The following is a 27,783-nucleotide window of genomic DNA, read 5'->3' as shown; positions in this document are numbered from 1 at the left end:
ATAGTTTTTTTATTGAAAAAACAACAGTGTTTAGCATAATAATGATATATATACATATATATATAAATACTATATTACCGGTGGGTTGTTGCTATGCCTCCCTTTTATCAGAATAAGAGGAAGTGTCCCTGTTTTGATGGGCTGGAAATGATCAATGACAGCAGCAGCCACGCCCTCCCTCGAACTGCCTGAGAAAAGTGTGGTTGGTGAGTGCTTGCTGCCTTGACTTAGGTCGATTGTTCATGCTTCTGAACAGGCCTCGGTGGGAGCCGAATGAGAACATCGGGTTTGGGGGCTTCGGGACATATTTGTCAACACACACATACATACGTACGTACGTACGTACACACCGTGCAGCCCAGAAGGGTATGAGCACAGACCAGACGGGAGACAAAGAGCTTGCGAGGAGAGAGAGAAGGAGAAGAGGAATAGACCTGAACAGGTGTAAATAAAGAAGAGAGAGACGAAAGAAGAGAGAAGAGAAGAGAGAGAGAGAGAGAGAGCCATAAGGGACAGGTTAATACGCGAGAAGAAGAAGAGAAGAGAGAAGGAAGAGGGAGATAGAACTGACTAGGTTTGTATAAAGAGAGAGAGAGAGAGAGAGATAGACTGACAGGTGTAAAAGAGACGAGACGAGAGATAGGGACACGTATAGCAGAGAGAGAGAAAAAAAAAGGAGAGGGAGAGTAGACTGACAGGTGTATAATACGAAGAGAGAGAGAAAGAGAGAGAGAGAGAGAGAGAGAGAAGAGAGAGAGAGATGACGGGACAGGTATAGCAAGAGGAGAAGAGAGAGAAGAGACATAAGGATCAGGTATAGCAAGCAGAGAGAGAGAGAGAGGAGAGGGAGATGACTGACAGGTGTATAAAAAGAGAGAAGAGAGACATAGGGACAGGTTAGCAAGAGACGAGAGAGAAAAAAGGAAGAGGGAGATAGACTGACAGCGTGGTATAATAGAAAGAGAGCGAGAGAGGAGAGAGAGCAGAGAGAGGAGACCATGGGACAAGGTATAGCAAGAAGAGGCAGAGAGAGAAGAGACATAGGGACAGGTATAGCAAGAGAGAGAGAGAGAGAGGAGAGGGAGATAGACTGACAGGTGTATAAAGAGAGAGAGAGAGAGACATAGGGACAGGTATAGCAAGAGAGAGAGACAGAGAAAAGGAGAGGGAGATAGACTGACAGGTGTATAAATAGAAAGAGAGAGAGAGAGACATAGGGACAGATATAGCAAGAGAGAGAGAGAAGGAAAAAGAGATAGAGACTGACAGGAATAACAAATTCCGATTTCCCGGAGTTTCATTTGCAGTGATTCCATGAACCTAAGTCGATTTCAAGATAGAAATATGACTGTCTATACAACACAGCAGTTTATTCAATATACCCAGCACGAGTCTGGAAATGTATTACGGTATAGCTGACGCTAAGAAACAAAATTCATAATTAGCTTCCAGTAGACGAGACGCTTTAAGCCAGTTCTTGAAATGACAGAAGTTACGTCAAGAATTAATAACATGATAATAATAATCATGAAAATAATAATCATGAAAATAATAATAACAATAACAATAATAATAATAAATTGGTGAGGTAGGATAAGTATTCGGTCAAAGAATGCTGATTGGCAAGTATTTACATCTGTGGACATTCGTCACAGGAAACAGAAGAAGAATGAAGAAGTTCACATGGAATAGTGGAGAATGGACAGGATACCTGAAACCTCGCCTTGGTACAGAATCAATGATCAATTATCATGTCGACTTTCGGCAATATTCATTCATTACAGTCAACATCTCCAACTTGGAAATTCTAGGGATAATGTCTGGTCTTCTTTTCCGTTTGCTTCCTTCAACAGCCTTTATGAACTCAAGGTATACCCTTATTCTATATACCTTGTATAAACTGGAATATGCTTGACAAATACGTATACCGCTCACAAAACTCTCTCTCTCTCTCTCTCTCTGTTTAATTTGTTTACAATAGGGAATTCATTCCAATGAAGCTCTCCATTGTATTGAAGAAGCAGTTATCGACAGATAGGGCTACTCTTCCTCCTTCTCTCTCTCTCTGTTTGCTGAATGAGGAGCGAGGTGAGCACTCACTCCCACCCCATGATGCAGGCACCGTCTTGTCGCAGATACGCAGCAGGCATCAGACCTCGGACTGATTTCCGTCCAGGTAATCAATTCTGACATCTAATGAATCAACGGGGCCTCTAGTATCAGATATCTGTACCAGGCTACAAGGGAAGCAATACTTCTAGAAAGTCAGAAGCAGCGTCATTTCCGTGGCGTTCGCAAAAGCTTGTAGTAGGAATCACAGGCAGCGTTGAAGTAGGTTTGCAGTAACTGATGAATCATATGATAATAATTGTAGAATTCCATGGGACGCTAAATTATAACACCATGATAATAATTGACGTAACCAATGATGAACAAAATCATCCTCGTTTCATGTTATAAAATGGCTGATAAAATCAACATTGAAATTCAGTAATGCAGTAGTGCCGTCAGTGGACCTCATGCGGTGCACTGTAGGCATTACTTAAGGTTCTTTGCAGCCTGCCTTCCTTAGGCCCCTAGCTGCAACCATTTTCGTTCCTTTTACTGTACCTCCTTCCATATTCTCTTTCTTTTACTTTCCACCCTCTCCTAACACTTGATTCATAGTGCAACTGCTTTGAGGTTTTCCTCCTTTTACACCTTGGAATGAATTATTTTTGCTTTTATAAGCTGTATATTCTTCCAGGAATATTGCTTTTATAAGCTGTATACTCTTCCAGGAATATTCTTTTGGTTCAAATATATTTGTATGTATATTATCTGTGCTTTTCTTGAATTTGCATTTTTTTCTTTATACTTACTATCAGTGCCTCTGGAATCTAAATATTTTGTTATATGCCAATTTATGGCCTACTTGGAAAGTGGTGTTTTTGTTAATATATATTTTATGATCTTCATGGAATTCTTTTTTTTTTTCATCTATGTTCGTATATTGTACTATTTACGCCATTGAATTTAATTTTTTTAACCAATATCTTTGAAAATGCAATGTACTATTTTCCTTATTGTATTTTATACCAATTTATGGCCTTTTTGGAATGTGCTATTTTTTTAATATATATCTTATACTCTTCGTGGAATTTTTTTTCAGTTCTATTTATATGCTGTATACTATTTATGCCCTTGAATTTAAATTTTTCTTGATACTTATTAGTTTCCATGGAATATACTATTCTTGTTACTGTATTTTGTTCTCTATTTTTCTGTTAATATTTATTCGTATGAATTTACATCTAGTCTTGAATGTACAATATTTTTCTTTTAATATATATTCATAAATATTCATACCCACCCATGGAATGTACTATATTTTTCTTTAGATATATGTTCCCATGTATTTATACCCACCCTTGGAATGTAGTACTCATTTTTCTTTTAATATATATTTGTTTATATTTATACCCAGGCTTGGAATGTAATTATTTTTTGTCAATATCAGCTAATCATGCAATGTACATTATTAAATACCATTTCCTTTTGTTTATAAATGCCTTAATTGACATATACTGTTTTTGTCCATATTGAGGACTGTTTTTAACTTAGACCTTTCATTATCATTACAAGAACATTATTCCAAAGTGCTATATTAGTGGTTAGGAGGTGATATTTTCACGTAAAATTCTATGTTGCTTCCACGTAATTTCTAGTCTACATATCTACGTTTATTTCGCATAGAAATGTAACGTGACCACAACGATTTCGCAATGTTGTGCGAAATCGTTGTACATTCCAAGACTAGATATAATTAATTGTTCTGACATCTCAGAGGAGGAGATCGAAGACACAAAAGTTGGTTTTATTGATAAATTCCCCGAGGAGGGAGACTTTGTTCTTCTTGGAATAGATCCAGTAAAATGTAGTAAAGTCTATTATGTAGGTAAATTAATCAGCAATTTAGACGAGTATGATGAATTTCAGATTTCTTATGCACGAAAATCACAAATTTGCTACTAATAGATTTACGTTTCCAGAAATTGAGGCTAAAGCAACTATTGGTAACGAGGCAGTAAATGGAATGCTTCCAGTTCCAGTTCATCATAGTATTAAAAGAAAACGGGGATTTCAAAGTTCGTTAGGCAAACATTAAATACAATTATAGGCAACAACAAATGTCATGCATTTGAGTTACATTTTGTGTTTGGTGTTTACTTATGGTTATTTAATCATTGGCAGGCGAGGATATTTCATCTGATTTTTGTTTTGAAGGAGACAATATTCTTTAAGCCGCCTTTTCTCTTGCCAGTCGCCAAGGGAGAGAATAATCTTTTAAGTTGATTTTGAGTATTTCAGATAAACCTTTCGTATGGTATTTGTTTCATTTACCATCTGACTTGAAGGTAAATATGAATTATAATAATTGTCCGAATCATCACCATGGGTGGGGATGATTCGGACATTTTGGAAATTTTTATTTGAAGGAAAATAGCTTCAAGGATAGTAAAGTATACGAAATACCAAATTCACTCGTAAATGTAGGATGATGAGGCTACACATTGACATTTCAACGACATCTCTGCTCCTTCAACTCTTACTTCTGGATAGAAAATATTTTTTTAAATGTGTCCGAACCATCACCGCTCTCCCCTATAGTTAATCATTCTCTCTCTCTCTCTCAGTTTGTGGTAAGGCTCTCTTTCTCTCTCTCTGAATTCATATTACTATAGTTCATCATTCTCTTTCTCTCTCTTAATTCGTGGTAAGGTCCATTCTCTCTCTCTCTCACACACAGACACACACACAATTTGTGATAAGGTTCATTCTTTCTCTCTCTCTCTCAATTCGTGATAAGGTCCATTCTCTCTCTCTCCCAATTAAGATTCATCATTCTCTCTCGCTCTCTCTCTGTGCGTGGTAAGGCTGGCTCTCTCTCTCTTTCTTTGAATCTGTGGTAAGGTTAATCATAGTCTCTCTTTCTCATTCGTGATAAGATGGGAGCTTTTTACTTTGAGTTGCTAATTGTAACTTAGACTTAGAAGCATTTCACTTTTCTTAGTGAAATTTGCATTGGGATTCAATTTTGAATTGATATTTAGAGTAGCTGTGATAAAACGAAATTCCTTTTCATGAAGATGTCCTTCATGAAAGGCTGCAGACATTCAATATGGGTCTGAAAAGCCCCTGTCCCATTTAGTTTAAGGGGACTGCAGGGTATGGGAAGGTTGGGGCCTTGTTATTATAAGGAATGATCTTAGAAGGTACCACTGACCCTGTGAGCCAAAAGATCTCATCGTGACATGAAATCAATAACTTCTTCCTTATCTCTTCAGGAAAACATTTATTGCTTTACTTAAAGTTTCCTAATTCTGATCACCTTATTTGGTGTTGCTTCAAATTATTTTGGAAATTAGGACATTATCTAAGAGACTTATAACCGAATTTTCAAAGGTGAAACAATAATCGTTTCCAAAGAGGAAGAAGCAGCATTCAGTGACTGACTTTAGAGTTTCTTCAAGTTGCCACCAAATGAGGCCTCCTCCTCCTCAGTCTCAGTATCAGTCAGTGTCTGTCTTAACTGTTGTTACAGGTCTTCAAGTGGTCTGCTCAAGTGACCTCAATTGTTATCGAGTTACATTTAAACCATCATTCATTTATTTCAAATTGTGTGTGAATACAAATCTGTCTAATTAAGTTGATATTTATTATGAGGGAAAACAGTTACTACATATATCCTGCATGTTCCTTCCAGGATAATTTGAGACAAATCATATGAGTCCAGAATCCATGATGGCTGACATGACAGATAGCTCCCTGGGTGGCTACTGAGGGGCAGAAGTTGGGAGAAAATTTGGGGATGAGGACACTTTATGTTTCATACTTTATATTTTGGATTAGTCACATGATTTTTTAGACTTTTTAGACCTACTACACAAATTTGTGGTGTATTACCTTGAAATTATGGACTGATAAGTGTTTTGTATGTTAGCTACTGTCAGTTGACTACTCCCGTACCAACAAAGATATTTTGTAGAGTTTTGACTTTGAAACTGCAGAATGTAAGGAGACAGACCAAAAAACCAAGATAATACATAGTGTGTAGAAAGAAGCACTCATGGGTAGGTACAATTATCTGTGACAATGAGTGGTAAATGCTACCAAGTTAATGGTAAAACAAACCCACAGAAGAGTTAATGTATACCAACCAAACCTAGGACACAGTGACCTCTCAAGCCTTGGCTGAAACTTGGAACTCATTATTTCTTATAAAGGAGAAAGGATGGATTAGTGGAGTTCTTTTACAAACCTTTCTCAAGTTTACTGCTGCTTCAGTAACTCAATATTTCTTAAGATGCTGCCTTAGGATTATATTTCATATTCAGTGATGAAATTGGACAATTACCGTACCACAACATAAGGCCCAAAGTAGTTGACATACAGTGATCATGGTAACATGCAAACTTTTTGACTTCTTGAACATTTCAAGTGGTTGAAGAGTTAGCCTACAGCTTCAAGTATGGCTACTATCATAGAAGATGGGTAGATGTTACAAATTATGACTGAAGATTTAGCCTACAGCTTCTAATATGGCTACAAGCATAGAAGGATGGCCATTACAAAGTAGACACATTGCTATGCAAAGGTTTGCTTAAAATTACGTATCATGTGCTGGCAAACTATTATTTCTGAAGGTATTTGGGATCTATTGATGTCAAATTCTTCACCCCTGTAATGACTGGTGACATTCTGGGCTCTGGCCTAAGGTTGACATTGATCAAACTGTGAATAGGCGGCACAACCTTTAGTATGAAATTGATGACGTTAAGTAACATCACAGTCAGGTTATGTCATTCATTTAATCCCATATTCAGGTTATTTTTAAAAACTAGGCTAATACAGTTATTAGTTGTTCATTATATCCTGTACTTAATGATTAATTTATTAACCAAATATAGCTGTAAATGACCTATGATATTTAAACATTTTATTTTCAGGGGATTTCAAAATATTCTGGACTGCTCAAAGACTGACTATCTTTACTTTTGCTAAAATTTCATTTAAATTATTTTTTTAATTTGAGGCCTTGTGCATGCAGTGAAGGAAATCAATGAGCTGTTGGTTTTATTATATATATTCTCAAAAGTTTTCCAAGTGAGTGAGGTTGCTGACAGATATGATGTGAGTGTTGTGACTTCAGCAAGATGATTCTGTAGGCTTTATGTAGAACTCCTCACAAGGACCAATTACTGCTACTAAAAATATTTCTCTGCTGTAGCTGTAGCCCATATTACTGTAGTCAGTGAGAATATGATAACATTAAAACCTTTGTCAAAATGTTTTGTCAGAAAAATTATATTGTATAATTAGTACATAATTTTATGACTAGGGAATGTTGTCAACATGAATGGGAATGTCTAAAGGGAATATTGCCAACATAAATGGGAATGTCTAAAGGGAATATTGTCAACATAAATGGGAATGTCTAATAAAAAGCAAAATATTGTAAACTAGAGTTTTGGGTTGTTGCAGTCTAAAACTCGAAGAGATTTCAACCATTCTGAGATGACACCTATAGCTTCCCACAGTAAACTTACCTTACTTTGAGCACCTGCTGATATACCTAGTAGAGAATCGTCTAATTGATCACATAAAGTGTGTCACTGGTAAACCATTATCTTCCACCAATCAGGAATCAGATATTTAAAGCTGAACAATTTTTCAGGGTTATTCTCCAACAATCTAAGGAGTCGTAATCCTGATACTTCAGCTGGAATATGGAAGGACAATACCTATAGAAGTGACTGTATGGAACAGACACAGTAAGTTTGGGGAATAGAGCCAAGTGAATCTTCGTTCAAAGTCTTCAGTTAGGACCAACCTGATCACTATTCATCAGAACTGCCCAATCTTAACCTAACTCAAACCTTTCAAAGATGCAAGATGAGCCATGAGGGCTGTCAGTCTTTAACTTCACTAGTTAAATTGATTTAAGGTAAGGGGCAATTTGGCCAAGTTCGTATTACCATGCAACATCCCAAGGTAAGGTTAGCACAGTCTAGGATGAATGACCCAAATGTGGTTTGAAGGTAAAACATCCTTCCAGCTTAGGATATGCTTTTGCTATGTGAAAGGACCCTAGGATGTATTATTAAGGGTCCAGGGTATGGTGAATCCTTCCTGAACCGAGGTAGGATTGGATAGTAGATCCTTTGAGAGTTGACAAGTAGGAAAGGATTAGTCAGGTGTGGTTGGTGTTTTGGGCAAATATAATCTGATCATTTTGGTTGTCCCAGTTTAGTTAGGTTATGGCAAGACAGACTGTATAGGGCTTCAAGTGAAATTGGTATGTAACTTATTCATAAACATCAAGTGAAATTTGCCTATAACCTCTATATAAACAAGATGTCACTGGCCTGTATAACCATTTGTTTCCTTGACTGTGAAGGATATATAATCATTGTCATAATCTTAAAATGTGTAAAAATATTATAGAAAGGTGACTACACAAAAAGAATATACAGGTGATGCAAGTGCCAAACAATAAAAGTAGGCTGCAACACTTGTAACAGGTGTATACAAATACGAGTAGTGCAAGTAATTATTTTCCCTTCATCTGTATAGAACTGTACGTATGTTACAGAGTACCTGTGATCAGCTAAGTATGAAGGGAACATTTTCATTCAGTTTCAGGAAGACGAAAACTTCCAAAAGGACTAAATAGTTGTTAGTGATGATTACACAAACAAACAATTTTTTCCCATTGCTCCAGGTAAACTCAAAAGTGTTTATTAAGAATTCTTCTATAATTCAGGACTGACTTAGAGTTGAAATATAGTTACTAGTTTGAATCAAAAGATTAATCAGGAAGTTAGCATGTGAAGGGATATTATTTATTGCTTTTAGGAACTTATGCGCAGCTGTATTGAAAGGTTCAAGAGGCTGATTTCGTGAATTGTGGAGGCTAGAATACTTTAAAAGAATAAAAAACTATGAAATATTGTCAAATAACTGTTGGAAGACATTCTTGAAAGCTGTATCTTCTGCACAAATACATCTATACAGTTAATGACTGTTGCTAGAGAGTTTAGACTTGTTGGGCAGCCAGTTTAAACAGATTTCCAGATAACTAGATTTTTTGCAAGAAATGTACAAAGAAGCAAGTACTAGAGGGAATATGGTTAAGATCATGTAAGCTCTTTGCATCAGCTAAACATAAGCGGTCAAATAAGCTATGAAATTTTGAAATATTTAAATTGACAATCAATTTTTATACTTCTTGGAGTAAGGGATTTAGATTTCGTTCTACTGCAGAATTGCTGAGAATTATTCATAGATGGATATCATAATCAAGATTAGGAATTGCTTTCATCAATGAGATAAGTAAATGAGATATCCCAATGTTATTATATCTGTGCTTCACTACCATTTTGTATGCAAGACCTTATAACACCACCACCAGGAAGATCGATGAGTGTAGAGTCCCTCGATGAGGCCCCAAGATGATGTCTTCAACCACTCGATGAATAAACTAAACAATCCTGAAGTTTGTAGTTCCTTTAGAGGACATCCAGGTACAAAGGGGCATGGAGTCACTTGAAGTCTTCTAAGTATATAGTTGTTGCCCAGACTTCTTGTTCCTTCAGAAACAATTGTTGTAACACAATACTGGTGTTGTTAGGCTGTCCACCAAGGCCAGTGGACAGCCATATTATTAGTTGGGGGCTTTACCAGAGCCTTCACCTCCTCTGCCACTTCTCCGGCAATGAGACACTGAAAATATAGGAAAAATTATTTTGAATTTTAAAACACAAAATCCGGTATATTATTCATGCGACGCAGAAGGATGAGATGAATTAAATAATCAAGAATTCAATACTATTAATTTTTAGTAGTTGTTAGCAGTGAAGTTGATATGCTTGTAAATGAAGTAGGTTGTATATACAACCATATTATATTACATATATTAATTTTAGAAACCAAAATTACAATGAAACTGCTAATGGCCAAAAAACCATAATATTTACCTGGGCTCCTTTAGCATCCTGGCTGTGCATCCAAGAAGGAAGGACAGGCCATTGGAGTGATGTGGACAAGATCAAGAAATGGTACTCTGGTGGGTAGAGGGCATCACTTCCTGCCCATGCCTGATAGAGCTATTTCTTGAGGCATCATTGCCATATCTGATCTTGCTTAGAGCTCTTGAGCTTCTGACCTGAAAAACAAAGTAATTATTTGTTAGAAGATAGAGTTCTAAGTAAAAGCACCCAAACAGAAGACACCGTAAGGTTTGTCATTAAAAGCATCCAAAAACTGTACTGTTTCTCTTTAGAAGTATTTCACATTTACTGTTTTTCATCTTTGACAAATTGCTTTTTGACCAAAATTATGAAAGGCCTTATTAAGCAAATAATAATAATAATAATAAATAAATAAAAAAAAGACAGAGAAGCCTTTGTTCATATAGAACATGACAGAAGACATTGTAATGTTCCTCAGTAAAAGCCCTCCAAAACTGCTGTTATATCTTGCACATTTAAAAGGTCCCCTGTTTTTTAATACAGAAAATATTAAAGGTTATGAATATAGAAACTATACCACAGGCCTTTCCACAAAATATCAAATTTGACCTTTTTCTAAAATGTTTTTAAAACAGGATAACAGACAGGCCTTTTTAATAGGTTTAAAAATACAGCCAGACAGCAAGATGACAGACAGGCCTTTTTTGAAAAGTATAGAAAATACAGCCAGACAGCTTTTTAAGTAATAGAAAAGGATATGCAAATAGACAAACCTTTTTGAATATACAATATAACTCAACAGACAGGCCTCCTTCAATATGGAAAATAAATATTGAAAGATATAACACAGGCCTTTTTATATATAGGTAAATATATTAATGTGCCTTTTTGAATTGACAAAATATGGCTACCAGCATATTAGAAGATTAAGAGATGATGTGACCAACAAGAGACCATCTGTCGAAGGTCCAAGCCATGACTGCTAATACATATTAGGAAAAAGAAAACTACCACCACGAACTTGAGAATAGCATTGTTCTTGCAGGAAGCCTCCAGGGAGCCCTGTTTTGGTTTGACCATGAGATGACAGGACTCTGGTTGCCCTTGGCAGGAAAATTGCCCAAATCAAACCACTACAATGATAAACAAAAAAAGTTGCATATTCAAAAGTGACGCCAGTTTTCAGATACAATAATCCTGAATAAATCCAAGAGTGCTTCTGGCTCTTTTAACGTCAATATCAATACCCAAACTGTACCAACATTCCTATAAAATGAGCAACTCCACAGCAGATATATGGGAATGGAGTAGAATATGAAATTTAGATCGAAAGCGAAGCACAGGGATCTATGAGGTCATTCAGCACAAAACGGGAAACTAAAAGTTAAAAAGGTTTGAAAGTTCTAACAGGGGGACCTCAAGGTCACACTATGAAAAACCTGTTGGGAGAGGGTGAAAAGTAAGATGGAAGAAGAGGAGAGGGTGAAAAGTAAGATGGAAGAAGAGGAGAGGGTGAAAAGTAAGATGGAAGAAGAGGAGAGGGTGAAAAGTAAGATGGAAGAAGGGGAGAGGGTGAAAAGTATAGCAAAACACCTTAAGTAATGGTCTGACAGCGCTCACTACGAGGGCAGGCATGTGGGCACTGGCAAAATGGAGAACTTTGAACTGATGTAACCACAGAATGTTAAAATTCATGGCTAGGAATTTTGTATTACAATATGAGGTGCTGGTGGAGAAAAAAGTTATTAAAAGGCTGCAAATTGACAATTACAAAAGCTGATAAGGTTTGGACATTTGAGGAGTTGGTCAGACAAGTAGTAAAAAAACCATGGAAACAGAAAGACAAACCCTGCAAGAAGGGCCCAGGATATCGTGGAGAAAAGGGATAGATATAATACATACGTAGACCTGACTAGACTTTTGGCAGCAACAGCACAAGATATATGAATGGAGAGAAACTGTATTATTCTTATCTTACAGGTAAGGATGGTCATAGAAGACTACACATACATATGACATGCACCTGGTATTCCCCCAATGGTAATCCATCATTATCTCTACTTTTACTGTATGACAGCTACATATTATGTTCATTCGTGTGAAAAGTTGTTTTAACTGGAAGTGGTGGGGAAGCCTGAACAATTGTACAAAGCTTTAAAATAATAACCTTATGGAGGAGTTATAGGAGTTCCATTTGACAACGTCCTGGAGAGAGAGAGAGAGAGAGAGGGTAATTGGTGGTTGGATGTTCAATAATTGAATTGGCTGTTGGTGAGTTCTGGGTTGTCTGCTGGTGCAGCTGGAGTCAGTTGTTAAGAGTTCTGTGTTTCAGTCGGTCTTTGGTCAGTCTTTAGACAGAGCCTGTAAAGATCAGTAGCGTTGGCAGCGGTCTGTGAATAGTGTTGGAGGCATTGAAAGTCAGTTGTGTGTTATTGATTCGTTGGTTAAGTTTGTGTTAAGTTTGATTTTGTTGCTTTGTAGTGGTTGCGCCTGTGTTGTTGGATTTGTTGTGCTTGTGAGTTCCTCTTGGGTTGTATGTGAGTTGTTGTTGTTGTTGGGGAGCTGTTGTAGTTTTGTGGTGTGGTTGTGAGTTGTTGTTGGTGAGCTGTTGCGATTTCTTGGTGTTGTTAGTGGGTGTGTGTGTTGTTGGTGATTGTTTGTGCAGTGGTCTTTTGTTGTTGTTGTATTCCTTGTCTGCTGTTGTGTTGTTAAGTTGTGGGATTGTGGTCCTTGGGTGTTGTTTGTTTGCTTTGTTGTTGAGTTGTGGTTGTATTCCTTGTTTGTTGTTGTGTTGTTAAGTTGTGGGGTTGTGGTTCTTGGTTGTTGTCTTTGTTGTTGTTGTTATCTCTGCGACCTTGACCGGGGGACAGCACAGCAGAGCCCGGAGTATCTGGAGTTGGGTAAGTACACGTGTTTGTGTGTTTTTTCTTGTGTAGGTGGGTCAATTGTCCTGCATGTATTCTGTAGTGTAAAGAGGAAAGTGTGACAGAATGTGAGTTTGGTAGCTGGATTGATTAGGTTCATTTGGGTGGGATTTGCCCGCTTGTTTTTAAACTTGTCTTACTATGAGTCTGCAGACACACCAATGTATTTGATAGCTTTGCTCTGCAACTACAATTATCTGGTTTCTGTCAGTTGTTTGATTTCATTAGAGTAATACTTCTATATTCTTACGCTTTCCCCAGCTTCCTGTTTAGTGTAATAATAGTAACAATGTTATTACTCATGTATTACTATACTGTATATGCATACCGCAGTGTGGACGAGTGCGGTTAAAGAAGAGTCCAAATGACTAGAATTACGACATTAAATGTGGGTAGTATGACAAGAAAGAGTAGAGAGATGGCAGAGACAATGATTATGAGGAGAGTTGATATCTTGTGTGTGCAAGAAAAAAGGTGGAAAGGGAATAAGGCAAAGGAAATAAGAGGCGATGGAAGCTCATATAGTCTATACAGTGGGGTAGACGAGAATGGTAGAAGTGGAGTAGGCATCATTCTAAACAGTGAACCGAAGGAAAAAGTGGTAGAAGTTAAAAATAGAAGCAGTTAGATTGCTTATGCCCCACAAGTTGGATGTGTAATATTAACATCAATCCCAGAAGAAGAGAGAGTTGTATTGGGTGGAAACTTAAAAGGACATATAAGTGCAGACAGAAGAGTGATTTAGAGAATCCATGGAGAACTCGGAATGGCGGGAGAGGAATGACGAAGGCAAAAGCATTATAAACTAAGCAGTGGCATTTGATATGGCACTAATTAATACATTCTTCATGAAGAAAGTTTACGTAACCTATAGAAGTGGTGGAAGAGAGAGTCAACTTTATTTTCTGCTCTGTACGAGACAACATCTTAACCCTTAAACGCCGAGCCTCTATTTACAAAAGTATCTGCCGTATGCTGGCGGCGTTCAAGAGTTAACGCCGAAGCGGAAATTTTTTTTTTTTTTTTTTAATCACAGCACGCTTAGTTTTTATGATTAAGAGTTAATTTTTGGCTCCCTTTTTTGTCATTGCCTGAAGTTTAGCAAGCAACCATCAGAAATGAAAAAAATATAATTATCACATATAAATATTGAAATATATGACAGCACAAAAAAAATTTAATATATATAATTGTATACAAATCGTACAGTGAGCAAAACAGTTAAAGCTAATGAGTTATTTTTTTCGTTGTATTGTACACTAAATTGCAATTATTTTGGTATAAAACAAATTGTAAAACGATCAAAGCAACATAGAGAAAATATTATCACAAAATGATGCATAAATTCGTAATGAGCGGACATAGTTTTTTTTTTTTTAAATTCACCATAAATCGAAATATTGTGCTAGAGACTTCCCGTTTGTTGCAAAATGAAGGTAATTGATCGAATATTACCAGACTGAAAGTGTTTTAGCTTACAATTGCAGTTTTCTACCATTTTGGTCAAGTTAAAGTTGACCGAAGGTCCAATTTTTTCTATTTATCGTGATTTATATGAAAATATTTCAAAACTGATAAAAGCTACAACAATGAGTTATTTTTTGTTGTATTTTACATGAAATTGCACACATTTTCATGTATAACACGTGCAAAAATTATGACAAGGTGACTAAAGAAATTCTGAGATTTTCAGCCAAGTTACCGCGCGCGGAGGTAAGGAAAAAGTTTTTTTTAAAACTTCACCATAAATCGAAATATTGTACTAGAGACTTCCTGTTTGTTGCAAAATGAAGGTAAATGATTGAAAAAAAAATTACTAGAATGTAAGATTTTTAGCTTACAATTGCATTTTTTGACCATTTCGGTCGAGTTAAAGTTGACCAAAGGTTGAAATTTTGGTACTTATCGTGATTTATAAGAAAATATTTCAAAACTGATAAAAGCTATAATCATGAGTTATTTTTTGTTGTATTCTTCATGAAATTGCGCACATTTTCAAGTATAACACTTTATGTAACGCCTAATAGAAAATGGTGTAATAATTACGACAAGGTGTCTAATTATTGTGCTAGAGACTTCCAATTTTTTGCAAAATGAAGGTAAATAATTGAATATTACTAGAATGTAAGAGTTTTAGCTTACAATTGCGTTTTTCAACCATTTCGATCAAGTCAAAGTTGACCGAAGGTTGAAATTTTGGCCCTTATCGTGATTTATATGAAAATATTTCAAAACTTGTAAAAGCTACAACCATGGGTTCTTTTTTATTCTTCATGAAATTGCGCACGTTTTCATACATAAAACTCTATGTAACGCCTAATAAAAAATGGTGCAAAAATTATGACAAAGTGCCAAAAGAATTTCTGAGATGCGTCGCTGATGCTTTCTAGTGCGAGAAGAAAGACATTCGCGCATGTGCAGCTGGGTAACGCTTGTAAACAAAACCACAGCATGATCCATGAACTCCCAGCATCCCTCAAGGCACATGATTTAAAATCTTTCACAAACTAGGCCTATAACTATTTTTCCACGAATATTTAAAAAACTTTTTGTAGTCAACGTACCATACATCCACTTGGCACCCAACAGATAATTTTAGTCAACATACAATACGTCCAGTTGGCGTTTAAGGGTTAAGGAAGTAAAGGATTGTAAAAGTGATATTTGGAAAGAATGTTAGCCAACAACATAAGCTAGGGGTTGCAGACTTTTCAATCCAAAAAGGGACAAAGGAAAAGATGAATGGTAACCCTATGATCAAATAATGGGAGCTAGAGAAGGTAGAAAATGTGGAGTTGACATCCAGGTTTAAGAAGAATGTTCTGAGAGAAATAAAGTTGGAAGATGATGTAAATGATTGGTGGGACTTTAACTGCAAAGTAATCCAAAGATATGGAGAGGAAATTTTAGGCAAGACATCAGGGCAAAGGTACACCAAAAGATAAAGAAAGCTGGTGGTGGAATGAAGACACACACATGACAAGATCAAGAAAGATAAAGAATCACAAAAGAACTATGATAAACACAGAACAGAAGAAAACAAGCGAACATCTAAAGAAGCAAATAAAGTTGCAAAACAACACGTTGCCAGAGCAAAGGCTGCTGCTTTCAAGGATCTGCATGAGAATGCCGACACACCGGAGGGCCAAATAAACATCCACAGGATAGCCAAAGCAGCAAAAGACCTCACACACTTTAAGCAAATTGAAGATAGAAATGGTAAGGTTCTAACAAAAGAAGGGGAGATTAAAAGTAGATGGAGAGAGTATTTTGAAAATTTCCTAAAAGAAGAAAATCCTAGAAATATCATTGAGGAGGGAACAGCAAATGAAAGAGAAGTCCCCAGGATTAGTCGGAGAGAAGTGAGGTGGGCACTAAGTAAAATGAAGAACAGTAAAGCAGTGGAACCAGATGGAATACCAGTTGAGGTATGGAGGTGCTTAGGAGAGGAAGGAATTAACATCCTGTGCGACTTGTTCAAGAATATCTACCAACAGAAGATCCCTACCTCATGCCCACACCATCTAACTCTTGTCCATTGTATCATATTAGTCACCATTTCCATCCCAGCACTTCTGCTCTCTTCTTTTCCCACCTTCCACCCTCTAAAGCAGCAAGATCTTCCAAATCTTACTTTTGATTGCTCCAGTGTCTGTTCCTCTTCCTGTTTTCATAACTTGTGTTTCTGAACCATGTCTCACCACTGGTCTGATTGCAGTTCAACTCTGTACATCTCTATTCTCACTTAACTTTGAACTCTTTTGCCACAGTAACCCTTCCACCTCAATCCATTTCCCTAAGGTGCTTGTAGTCTGTTCTATTTTATATATTAATAATAATAATCAATCCAATTCCCTGTTTCCTAGACAACAAATCTCAGCTTTACCAATTCAAGACTCTTTCAACTCCCTGACTACTTCTCTCTTGCTGCAATTCTCTGATCTCGGCCTTGACCTGAAAATGATCCCATTTAACTTTAAAATCATTTTTTTTTTCTAAAACTAACAATATAAAATATTTTTCATTTCCAAGAATCCTCACCTTTCAATTGAAGCATGCAGCCTTCCTCCTGTCAAGTTTATTATTTCAACCTCTTGACATTCTCAGTCTGAAATAAAATGAGCCTTTACTACACAAGTTCAGATATTTTGAATATTTCAACAATCAGGATGCTACAATAACAACAAAATATTCAACTTTCAACACTCATACACCATCAATTATGTTTAACACCAACAGTATATTCTACTCTTAATTTAACAGATGTGGCCAGAAGATTAAAAGTTACTCAATAAAAATGCAGTCACGCTCTAAAACTGTTCGGGACACCAAAGGTATTAACAATTTACATTACTTAGATCTTAGAAAAAAGATTAAGCAAATATAGATATGATGATGACTCCCATCATCCTAAAACACCTTTTGTAGTCCAAAGAAATTCTTAATAGAGAGTTTTACAGAGCCGAGGCCGAATGACCTGATTCAACCTTGCACACTTCAAGATTCTTTCCCTAAAATTCCAGCCCCCCGCCCCCCACCCCAAAAAAATGAAAAAGATGTGAACATCCTAGTTCAGAATCTTCTTGTCAGGAGTGACAGTCATAGTCACTGGCTGTCAACTCTGCCTTCTTTAAGAGTTCAAACTAATAGAGTGGAGTCTGCCTCACTCTTTCAAAGACCTGACATTCAACCCTAAAGACATCTTGACTGGGGCAGGGGGGCTGGGGGGAGGCATTGTTACAAGTTTTTTTTTTTTTTTTTTTTTTTTTTTTTTTTTTTTGCCTTGAGACCAAAGATTGTTCTAAATCTCCCAGTAACTTGAAACAGCCTTTAGAATATTCTAAGTTGCTACTAAATTTCAAAAACATGAAAAATGGTTATCTGCATAAACACTATGGTTGATATTTCTAGAGATACAAAGTGACTGTTCAATGTGAACTAAATGCAAAAGTAATTAAAGAAAGATGCAAATGGCTGACCATTAACAGCCTAGACTCTGCAATGCTGGCTTCTCCTCTGAGACTGTGGGTGGGTAGGATTCTTCTCTCAGATCTGGGAAGGAGTGTGGGACCCTTTCTGTATCTGTCCCAAATCTGTGCTGGAAAGAATCAATGTCATCAGCTGTGAAGAGGCTGGCAGCTCAGTCTGGGTTATTACCACTGTCTGAAGTCAAAATTTCGAAAGTGTCATGGAGGTAAGTTTAAGCTCTGTTTAATCTTAAATTATGACATTATTTTGTACTTTGGGAGAAAACTCTTATTTCGAGAGGAAAGTACAGGTCTTGAGGTGTTGCTTCCACGACCGACGACTCGTGACTGGCGTCCATCTCCGGTGTCAGGACGTGTTAAATAACTTTTTCTGGAAGGTGGGTCAACGAGCGGGCAAGCCTGGCCCTAATAGTCCACTCGATTGTTTTCCCTAGGCTAGATACTTCCAGATACAGGGTAACAACTTAACTAACCTGCATTTGAAGGAATCTAGCTTATAGCCAATGAAGAACTTTAAGTCAAAAGTCATATGCAGTTCATAAGATAAATACCCTGATGGGACTTTTAACTGGAAGCTTACAGGCAATAGGCTGGACACTTCCATACACAGGTAGGTCAAGCAACGTAGGGCTGACTAGAATTTGTTTGTCAGTTAAAACAACCAAAATATCATTTTACCTATTTATGAATGCAACTTTTAGGCTAAAAATACATCTAGAATGCAGCACGGGGGGGGGGGGGGGGTCGGGGGGGGGAAGAGAGACTGACTGAGATATGAGAAACCTGCCATCTTTTGCGTTGGTTTCTTCCCATTGCTGGCCATGTTTTTAACAATCAGCCACTTCAGGGATGGAATGCAAAAACATGAATGAAAGAAAACGACAAATATCTCATCATCTTGGTTCATTTTTAAATGACCTCAAATGTACTGCATACTTTCACAGTATGTACAGTACTCTGAACACATCCTCAATGTGCAAGAGAGAGAATGCAGTGAAACAACCGACTGACAAATGAAAAAGTGAGCCTCCCACCAACAGAGGAGAGCCAATCCTTTGCTAACCATAATATTTTCTTGTACTATCTGGCTTCTTCTCTACTTAAAGGAGAAAGACTGGGCATCGGTGAAAATGAATAGGTTCCCAACTCCTCTCCATGAGAGCATGTTCCAATAGTCACATAAAAGCAGGAGCACCAGACTTACTAGTACGTATATCAGAAGAGATGCCTTGGAAAAAAATTCTTCTTTGTCCATGGTTATGATCCTCTTCTGACTCTTAGATAGTCTGTCTGTCTGGTCCAAATTGGGGTAATTGTTGACAACATGAGCTGAAATGAAGAGGAGGGTTCAGTATCAAGAGCAAATCTGTCACATAAACACTTGCAAGAGAATCTTGGCTTCACAGATTTTTTCAAAACGAAAGTGAATAATCAAAATTGAAATCTGATACTGAATTAAAACTGAATTAAAAAAAACTGACTAAAATAACTCCAGATTCTCATGCTGGAGTGTATTTACTTAGTACTCTTAATTCTCATAAAAAAAACTTTGTCATATAATGCAAAGTGATATTGTTAAGATACAATGAAGTTTTATACATACTTACCTGGCAGATATATACTTAGCTATAGACTCTGTCGTCCCGACAGAATTCAAAACTCACGGCACACGCTACAGGTAGGTCAGGTGATCTACCATTCCCGCCGCTGGGTGGCGGTATCCGGAACCATTCCCGTTTTCTAAGCCAGATTTTCTCTTCCACCTGTCTCCTGAGGGGAGGCTGGGTGGGTCCATTAATCGTATATATCTGCCAGGTAAGTATGTATAAAACTTCATTGTATCTTAACAATATCATTTTTATACATGCAACTTACCCGGCAGATATATACTTAGCTGATTGGCACCCTTGGTGGAGGGTAAGAGACAGCTAAATACACACAAAAATTAAAAATAATAACGGGAAACAACAATTGTTGTAGGATATCAATCCTTGGTTCTCCCCTGTTTGGGCAGAAGACGTCATGATTACTGTCATTGAGTCTGCATGCGTCAAGAGCTTCAGCGAGGTAAAGACCTATAACCGAATAGTCCTTCTGGATCATGTCAATGGGGCTAGCCCGCTTACCCGACAGAGCCTGCATGGATCATGCCAATGGGGGCTTACCCGCTTACATGACAGAGCCTGACCTGTATCCTATCAATGGGGGCTAGCCCTCTTACATGGCAAAGCTTTAGGTTTTACATAATGCACAACGAGGAGACCACAAGTTAATCCCGACCACCTGACCCTCCTAACCATGTTAGATCTAGGAATTGAAAGGGGTTATTTCCTATACCCTCTACCAATCGACCATAAAAACCAAACACCATAATGCTAAAATTACATTAACTAACCTAATTAGGATTAACCTCAGCTCCTCCCCCCAGCACTGAATCCGCAGAAACGTATGCTCCAAGTGAAAAGCACTTCTCATAAGTAACTCTCACATCTCTTATATAGTGAGAAGCGAACACCGAGTTACACTTCCAATACGTGGACTCTATTAGGGCTTGAAGGGACCACGTTTTGTGAAACGCCATTGAGGTTGCTATGGCCCTCACTTCGTGCGCTTTCACTCTGAGGAGCCTAAACTGTTCTTCGCCACATTTAAGATGCGCTTCCTTAATAATGTCTTTAATGAAAAACGTAAGGGCGTTTTTTGAAATAGGTCTTGTCGAATCCTTGACCGAACACCAAAGACTTTCTTGCGTACCTCCTAAAAGAGACTTCCTTTGTAAATGAAATTTATGGGCTCTTACAGGACATAAGGTCTTCTCCTGTTCTTCCCCTGTAAGAAAAGGAAGCCCTTTCACTTCGAAGCTTCTAGGCCATGGTTTTGATGGGTTCTCGTTTTTGGCTAAGAAGAGAGGCTTAAGAGAGCAAATTGCAGCCTCCTCTTAAAAACCACTCTGCCTTCTAACGCTTGAAGTTCACTTACCCTTTTTGCTGTAGCTAGGGCGAACAGGAACAGACTTTCTTGTCAAATCTCTAAAGGAAGACTTATTAGCAGGTACGAATTTCTCAGACATAAGATAATGAAGGACTATATCCAAATTCCAACTGGGATTCTTTGTGTTTTGACTTTTTGAGGTCTCGAAAGACCTAATAAGATCATGTAGGTCCTTATTGTCTGACACATCCAGGCACCAATGCCTGAAAACCGAGGCCAGCATACTTCTGTACCCCTTGATCGTTGAGACAGCTAGGCCACACTTTCTTCTAAGGTAAAGAAGAAAATTTGCAATGTCAGTTACAGAGGTACTGGAAGAGGATACCTCGTGCAACTTGCACCATCTTCTAAACACCTCCCACTTCAACTGGTACACTCGTAACGTGGAAGGTCTCCTTGCTCTTGCGATTGCTTTTGAAGCTTCTCGAGAAAAACCCCTCGCTCTAACAAGTCCTTCGATAGTCTGAAGGCAGTCAGACTTAGAGCGGGGAGGTTTTTGTGATACCTGTCGAAGTGGGGCTGTTTGAGAAGATCGCTCCTTAGTGGGAGCGATCTGGGAAGATCCACCATCCACTCCAGCAACTCTGTAACCCAGTCTAGGGCTGGCCAAAAGGGAGCGATCAAAGTCAGCTTCGCTCCTTCTGAGGAAGCAAACTTCCTTATTAATTCCCCTACTAGTTTGAAGGGGGGAAAAGCGTATCCGTCTATGCCCTTCCAATCCATCAGGAGGCCATCTATTGCTATCGCTCTTGGATCCGCGATCGGGGAGCAATAATTCTCTAACCTTTAGTTCCAGTTGGTTGCGAACAAGTCTATGTTCGGCGGCCCCCCCCCCCTTCCCCACAACCCCCCATAAGTGTTTCGCACACTTGAGGGTTGAGGGTGCCATTCGGTGGGGAGGACTTGTTTTTTCTGCTTAGCAGATCCGCCCGAACGTTTCTCTCTCCCTGAATAAACCTGGTGAGGAGAGAGATTTCTTTCTCTTGAGCCCAAAGCAGCAACTCCCTCGCTGTCTCGTAAAGGGAGAATGAATGGGTTCCCCCTTGTTTTCTGATATACGCTAAGGCTGTCGTGTTGTCCGAATTGACCTGAATGATCGACCCTGAGATCTGCTTTTGAAAGTGGATGAGTGCTAAGTGAATGGCTTTCAACTCCTTTTGGTTTATGTGCCAGGACACCTGCGCTCCTTCCCAGGTGCCTGACACTTCTTCCAAGCCCAACGTTGCTCCCCATCCTGAATCCGACGCGTCTGCAAACAACGCTCGGAGAGGGCTCTGTATGTGTAAAGATACTCCTTGGCCGAGTTTCTTTGGGTCCAGCCACCACCGTAGATCTTGCTTGATCTTGTCCGTGATTACAAACGAGTCTCCTAGGTCCTGGGAACTCTGATCCCAGTTCTCCTTCAGATAATACTGAAGGGGTCTTAGGTGCAGTCTTCCTAAGTAAACGAACTGCTCCAACGAGGAGATGGTTCCCAGCAAGCTCATCCATTCCCTCGCGGAGCAATGTTCTTTCCCTAGAAAAACTGAAACCTTCGAAAGGCAGCGTTCTATCCTCTCTATTGATGGAGACGCTAGAAAACCCCGAGAATCCATCTGAATCCCCAGATAGACTATGCTCTGCTGGAGATCCAGCTGGGATTTCTCGAGGTTGACTAGGAGTCCCAGCGACTGTGTCATTCTTAGTGTTACCGAAAGGTCCTCCAAACACTGATCCTTTGACTTTGCTCTTATTAGCCAGTCGTCCAAGTACATCGAGATCCTGATTCCTTTCAAGTGCATCCAATGTGCCACATTCCTTAGGATGCCCGTGAAGACTTGGGGGGCCGTCGACAGTCTGAAGCAAAGCGCTCGAAATTGGAAGACTCTTCCCTGTGACATGAATCTGAGATATTTCCTTGATGCCGGGTGAATTGGCACATGGAAATATGCATCTTGAGGCTTTGGGTACCAGGAACAGACGGTTGTAGAAACCTGGTGAATGGAGATCTTGAACCGGTTCTATTCCCCTCTTCTGCAGCATAAGGTCCACTGCTTGCAGGAGAGCTTGACTCTTGACAGGATCTTTGTATCTTGCTGTCAACTCCCTTAAGAGTTTTTGTTAAGGGAGGATATTCCCTGAAGGGGATCAGGTATCCTCTCTCGAGGATAGAGAGGGTCCAGCTGTCCGCCCCTCTTTGCGCCCAGACTCTGGCAAAGTTCGAAAGTCTGGCGCCTACAGATATCTGGAGGACTTCTTCTTCATTTTGCCTTCCCAACAGGTCTCCTGGAAGGTCTTCCTCTGGTGTCAGGTCTCCTACCTCTGAAAGGGGTTCTCAAGGAAGAAGAGGCTCCTCGAAAGGGCTGTTGAAGAGGTGCTTTCTCCTTCTTTGTAAAGGGAACAGCGGGCTTGAACCTCTTCGCTGATTGTGTAAGGAGGTCCTGAGTAGCCTTGCCAGCTAAGGATTTTGCTATATCCCTCACCGTGTCCTATGAGAAGAGGTACCTAGAGAGTGGTGAATATAACAAGGCCGACCTCTGAAGAGGAGAGACTGACTTGGTCAGGAAAGAACTATACACTGACTTCTTCTTTAAGACTCCCGAGCCAAAAAGGGAAGCAACTTCAACCGAACCGTCCATAACCGCTCTATCTAAACAAGCTAAAACGCTAGAGAGCTCCTCCATGCTGATGAATTCGGGATCTTGGGCTCTCTTCGCAAGGGCTCCCAGAGACCAGTCCATAAAATTGAACACCTCCAGTGTCCTGAAGAGGCCCTTTAGGAGATGATCTAGCTCACACATCCCACACGTAGCTTTAGCTGAGAGTAAAGCGCGCCTCCTTGACGAGTCGACCAATGAAGCGTAGTCTGCATCTGCGGATGAAGGAAGCCCTAAGCCCATAGGCTCCTTGGTATCATACCATCTTACAGGTTTTCCCGTCAGCCTGGAAGGAGGGCATGAAAAAACAGTCTTGCCCGCTTCTCTTTTAGTGCGAAGCCACTCTCCAAATCCTTTGAATGCCTTCTTCATGCTTAAGGTAGGACGCATTTTCACGAACGAGGAGGCTTTCGGAGACTTCGTACTTGAAAGCAAAGAACCTGGAGAGGGCGGATCAGCTGGTTGAAGCGTATCACCAAACTCCTTCAACAAAAGCAAAGACAGTCTTTTATAGGCAGAGACTACTACGTCAACTGGGAATTCCTCATCCGAGACTTCCTCTAACCCTCCGGCTGCAGGAGAGCCCTTCGAAGGGGAGCGGCTTTTAGAAGTAGCGGGACTTCTGTCATAAGAAGGAGATCGCCTTCCATGCGACCTATGCTTGCTACTGCAAGGCGTGAGGGAGCTCCTAAAGGTAGATCTCTTCTCAGTAACCTGTTTCTCACAAGGCGAAGGGCTCCTGCTCTCTGAAGAGCTCATAAAGTGTGAAGGGGTCCTATTCAAACCTAAGCGCCTGCTAGGTTCCTGGCGCCTGCTTGACTCCTGACGCCTGCTTGACTCCTGGCGCCTGTTTGACTCCTGGCGTTTGCTTGACTCCTGGCGCCTGCTTGACTCCTGGCTCCTGATAAGCTCTTGACGCCTCTCACTCGACTCCTGGCGCCTGAGGTGCTCTTGACGCCTTAAAGGCTCCTGGGGCTCACTCAACTCCTGGCGCCTGACAAGATCCTTGGCTCTTGATAGGCTCTTGACGCCTTGGCCATGATCCTCAGTAGAGGAGTCCGACTCCTGTTCTCTTCGTAAAAAAGTAGCTGACGTCTCCTCTGAGAGCGGCTACTGCTGGGAACTTTACTGCGAAGAGAAGAGCTCCTAAGGGGTTTGAGCTGTCTTTGCGCGGAGCATTCTTGTACGGAGGTGAGGAGCGCCTAAAGGGAGATCGAGAGAGTCTCTCAGGAGACGAGCGCCTGCTAGACTGAGATACGTCTCCTCTACAAGGAGAAGAGCGCTTACTAGGACGCCCCCTCCACTGCACTGGGGTCACTGCACTCACTGACACTCTTACCTTTCACCTCCATAGCTTTTAGCTGTTCCTGAAGCTCCCTGATCGAGGATCTCATGATTTCCATCTCTGAAAACGAATCCTTCGATTCAACACAGGGAGAAGGGGCTGAGGTTATGGGAGAAACGTTATCATCTACCTTGGTAGTTTCTAACTCGGGTTCAAATGAACAAGATCTACTCTAGCTTCTTGCGGAAGCTTTCCTAGCTCTATCTTTCTCTCTTTTCTTGATATAAGATGATAAATCCTTCCATCCTTGTTCTGTCGTCCCTCACATTCAGCACAAGTCTTATCAAAAGAGCACTCAGAACCTCTACATTTAACACAAATTGTATGGGGATCTATCTCTGCTTTCAGAAGTCTAGTTCTACATTCGTCCCTTGCACACACCCTAAACTTAGGTGTTACCTTAACATCAGCCATCGTGAGAGAAAATACCTAATCCAATCCTAAAACAGTCCACCAAAATCAATCCAACAATTCTCGGCGAACGAGCAGAATTCCATGCAGGAGGGAACCACAACAGTTGTTGCCGTTCCCGGCGACAGAGAAAATCTGTCAGAAAACGGGAATGGTTCCGGATACCGCCACCCAGCGGCGGGAATGGTAGATCACCTGACCTACCTGTAGCGTGTGCCGCGAGTTTTGAATTCTGTCGGGACGACGGAGTCTATAGCTAAGTATATATCTGCCGGGTAAGTTGCATGTATAAAAACCAGCTTTTCTTCATGTTTTTCAGCATCCAATTTGGAAATTTTAAGTTCTTTTTATCAACAAATACTCGATTGGCTCCCCTTACCTCAACCATTATGCTGTAATTACATCTTAAAGTTTCACCACTTCTTTATCCCTACAAATTTGGTTGTCTACATATTTTTAAATGCAAGGTAAGTGCTAGTTACCATGCAATAGTTTCTTTTTGAACATTACACAATCATGTACCTAAACCGAACTTAAATGGTCAGTTGCCTTGTCGTGTCCTCTAAAACCATTTCCTTCACTCAATCTTGCCACCTAATCCAAGATCTTGCTTCCCTCTTGACCTTCTACCAATACGTAATAGGTTCCACCCAAGGCCCGTCACTCCTTCCACCTCACTCATCCCTACCTCATGCCCACACCATCTAACTCTTGTCCATTGTATCATATTAGTCACCATTTCCATCCCAGCACTTCTGCTCTCTTCTTTTCCCACCTTCCACCCTCTAAAGCAGCAAGATCTTCCAAATCTTACTTTTGATTGCTCCAGTGTCTGTTCCTCTTCCTGTTTTCATAACTTGTGTTTCTGAACCATGTCTCACCACTGGTCTGATTGCAGTTCAACTCTGTACATCTCTATTCTCACTTAACTTTGAACTCTTTTGCCACAGTAACCTTCCCACCTCAATCCATTTGGTGCTTGTAGTCTGTTCTATTTTATATATTAATAATAATAATCAACCCAATTCCCTGTTTCCTAGACAACAAATCTCAGCTTTACCAATTCAAGACTCTTTCAACTCCCTGACTACTTCTCTCTTGCTGCAATTCTCTGATCTCGGCCTTAACCTGAAAATGATCCCATTTAACTTTAAAATCATTTCTTTTAAAATAACAATATAAAATATTTTTCATTTCCAAGAATCCTCACCTTTAAATTGAAGCATGCAGCCTTCCTGTCAAGTTTATTATTTCAACCTCTTGACATTCTCAGTCTGAAATAAAATGAGCCTTTACTACACAAGTTCAGATATTTTGAATATTTCAACAATCAGGATGCTACAATAACAACAAAATATTCAACTTTCAACACTCATACACCATCAATTATGTTTAACACCAACAGTATATTCTACTCTTAATTCAACAGATGTGGCCAGAAGATTAAAAGTTACCCAATAAAAATGCAGTCACGCTCTAAAACTGTTCGGGACACCAAAGGTATTAACAATTTACATTACTTAGATCTTAGAAAAAAGATTAAGCAAATATAGATATGATGATGACTCCCATCATCCTAAAACACCTTTTGTAGTCCAAAGAAATTCTTAATAGAGAGTTTTACAGAGCCGAGGCCGAATGACCTGATTCAACCTTGCACACTTCAAGATTCTTTCCCTAAAATTCCAGCCCCCCACCCCCCCCAAAAAATGAAAAAGATGTGAACATCCTAGTTCAGAATCTTCTTGTCAGGAGTGACAGTCATAGTCACTGGCTGTCAACTCTGCCTTCTTTAAGAGTTCAAACTAATAGAGTGGAGTCTGCCTCACTCTTCCAAAGACCTGACATTCAACCCTAAACACATCTTGACTGGGGCAGAGGGGGGGGGGGGGGGGAGGCATTGTTACAAGCTTTTTTTTTTTTTTTTTTTTTTTTTTTTTTTTTTGCCTTGAGACCAAAGATTGTTCTAAATCTCCCAGTAACTTGAAACAGCCTTTAGAATATTCTAAGTTGCTACTAAATTTCAAAAACATGAAAAATGGTTATCTGCATAAACACTATGGTTGATATTTCTAGAGATACAAAGTGACTGTTCAATGTGAACTAAATGCAAAAGTAATTAAAGAAAGATGCAAATGGCTGACCAATAACAGCCTAGACTCTGCAATGCTGGCTTCTCCTCTGAGACTGTGGGTGGGTAGGATTCTTCTCTCAGATCTGGGAAGGAGTGTGGGACCCTTTCTGTATCTGTCCCAAATCTGCTGCTGGAAAGAATCAATGTCATCAGCTGTGAAGAGGCTGGCAGCTCAGTCTGGGTTATTACCACTGTCTGAAGTCAAAATTTCGAAAGTGTCATGGAGGTAAGTTTAAGCTCTGTTTAATCTTAAATTATGACATTATTTTGTACTTTGGGAGAAAACTCTTATTTCGAGAGGAAAGTACAGGTCTTGAGGCGTTGCTTCCACGACCGACGAC

At 39.4% G+C, this 27,783-nt stretch overlaps 1 protein-coding gene across 14 annotated transcripts in view; it reads right to left on the bottom strand.

Moving 5' to 3' along the window:
• Positions 1–7,110: 7,110 nt before the first annotated feature.
• Positions 7,111–27,783, bottom strand: part of LOC135199295 (uncharacterized) — a 36,396-nt gene continuing 15,723 nt past the window's right edge. For 2 of the 14 annotated variants that reach the window (XM_064227202.1, XM_064227201.1), the window contains exons 5-7: positions 19,130–19,254; positions 10,020–10,207; positions 7,111–9,765 (exon numbers count right to left, since the gene is read on the bottom strand). In XM_064227202.1, coding sequence (XP_064083272.1) covers positions 10,091–10,207; positions 19,130–19,254 — 242 coding nt within the window. In that variant the 3' untranslated portion in view covers positions 7,111–9,765; positions 10,020–10,090. Of the gene's footprint in view, positions 9,766–10,019; positions 10,208–12,180; positions 12,219–16,978; positions 17,046–19,129; positions 19,255–26,518; positions 26,583–27,452; positions 27,573–27,783 lie in introns of all 14 variants that reach the window. The other 12 variants (XR_010311030.1, XR_010311031.1, XR_010311037.1 and 9 more) reach the window with 12 other exon arrangements.

The sequence above is a fragment of the Macrobrachium nipponense genome, chromosome 25 (genome assembly GCF_015104395.2).
Source record: "Macrobrachium nipponense isolate FS-2020 chromosome 25, ASM1510439v2, whole genome shotgun sequence".
In the NCBI taxonomy this organism is placed as follows: domain Eukaryota; kingdom Metazoa; phylum Arthropoda; class Malacostraca; order Decapoda; family Palaemonidae; genus Macrobrachium; species Macrobrachium nipponense.
The sequence above is the reverse complement of the archived record's forward strand: the minus strand, read 5'-3'. Positions and strand labels throughout refer to the sequence as shown.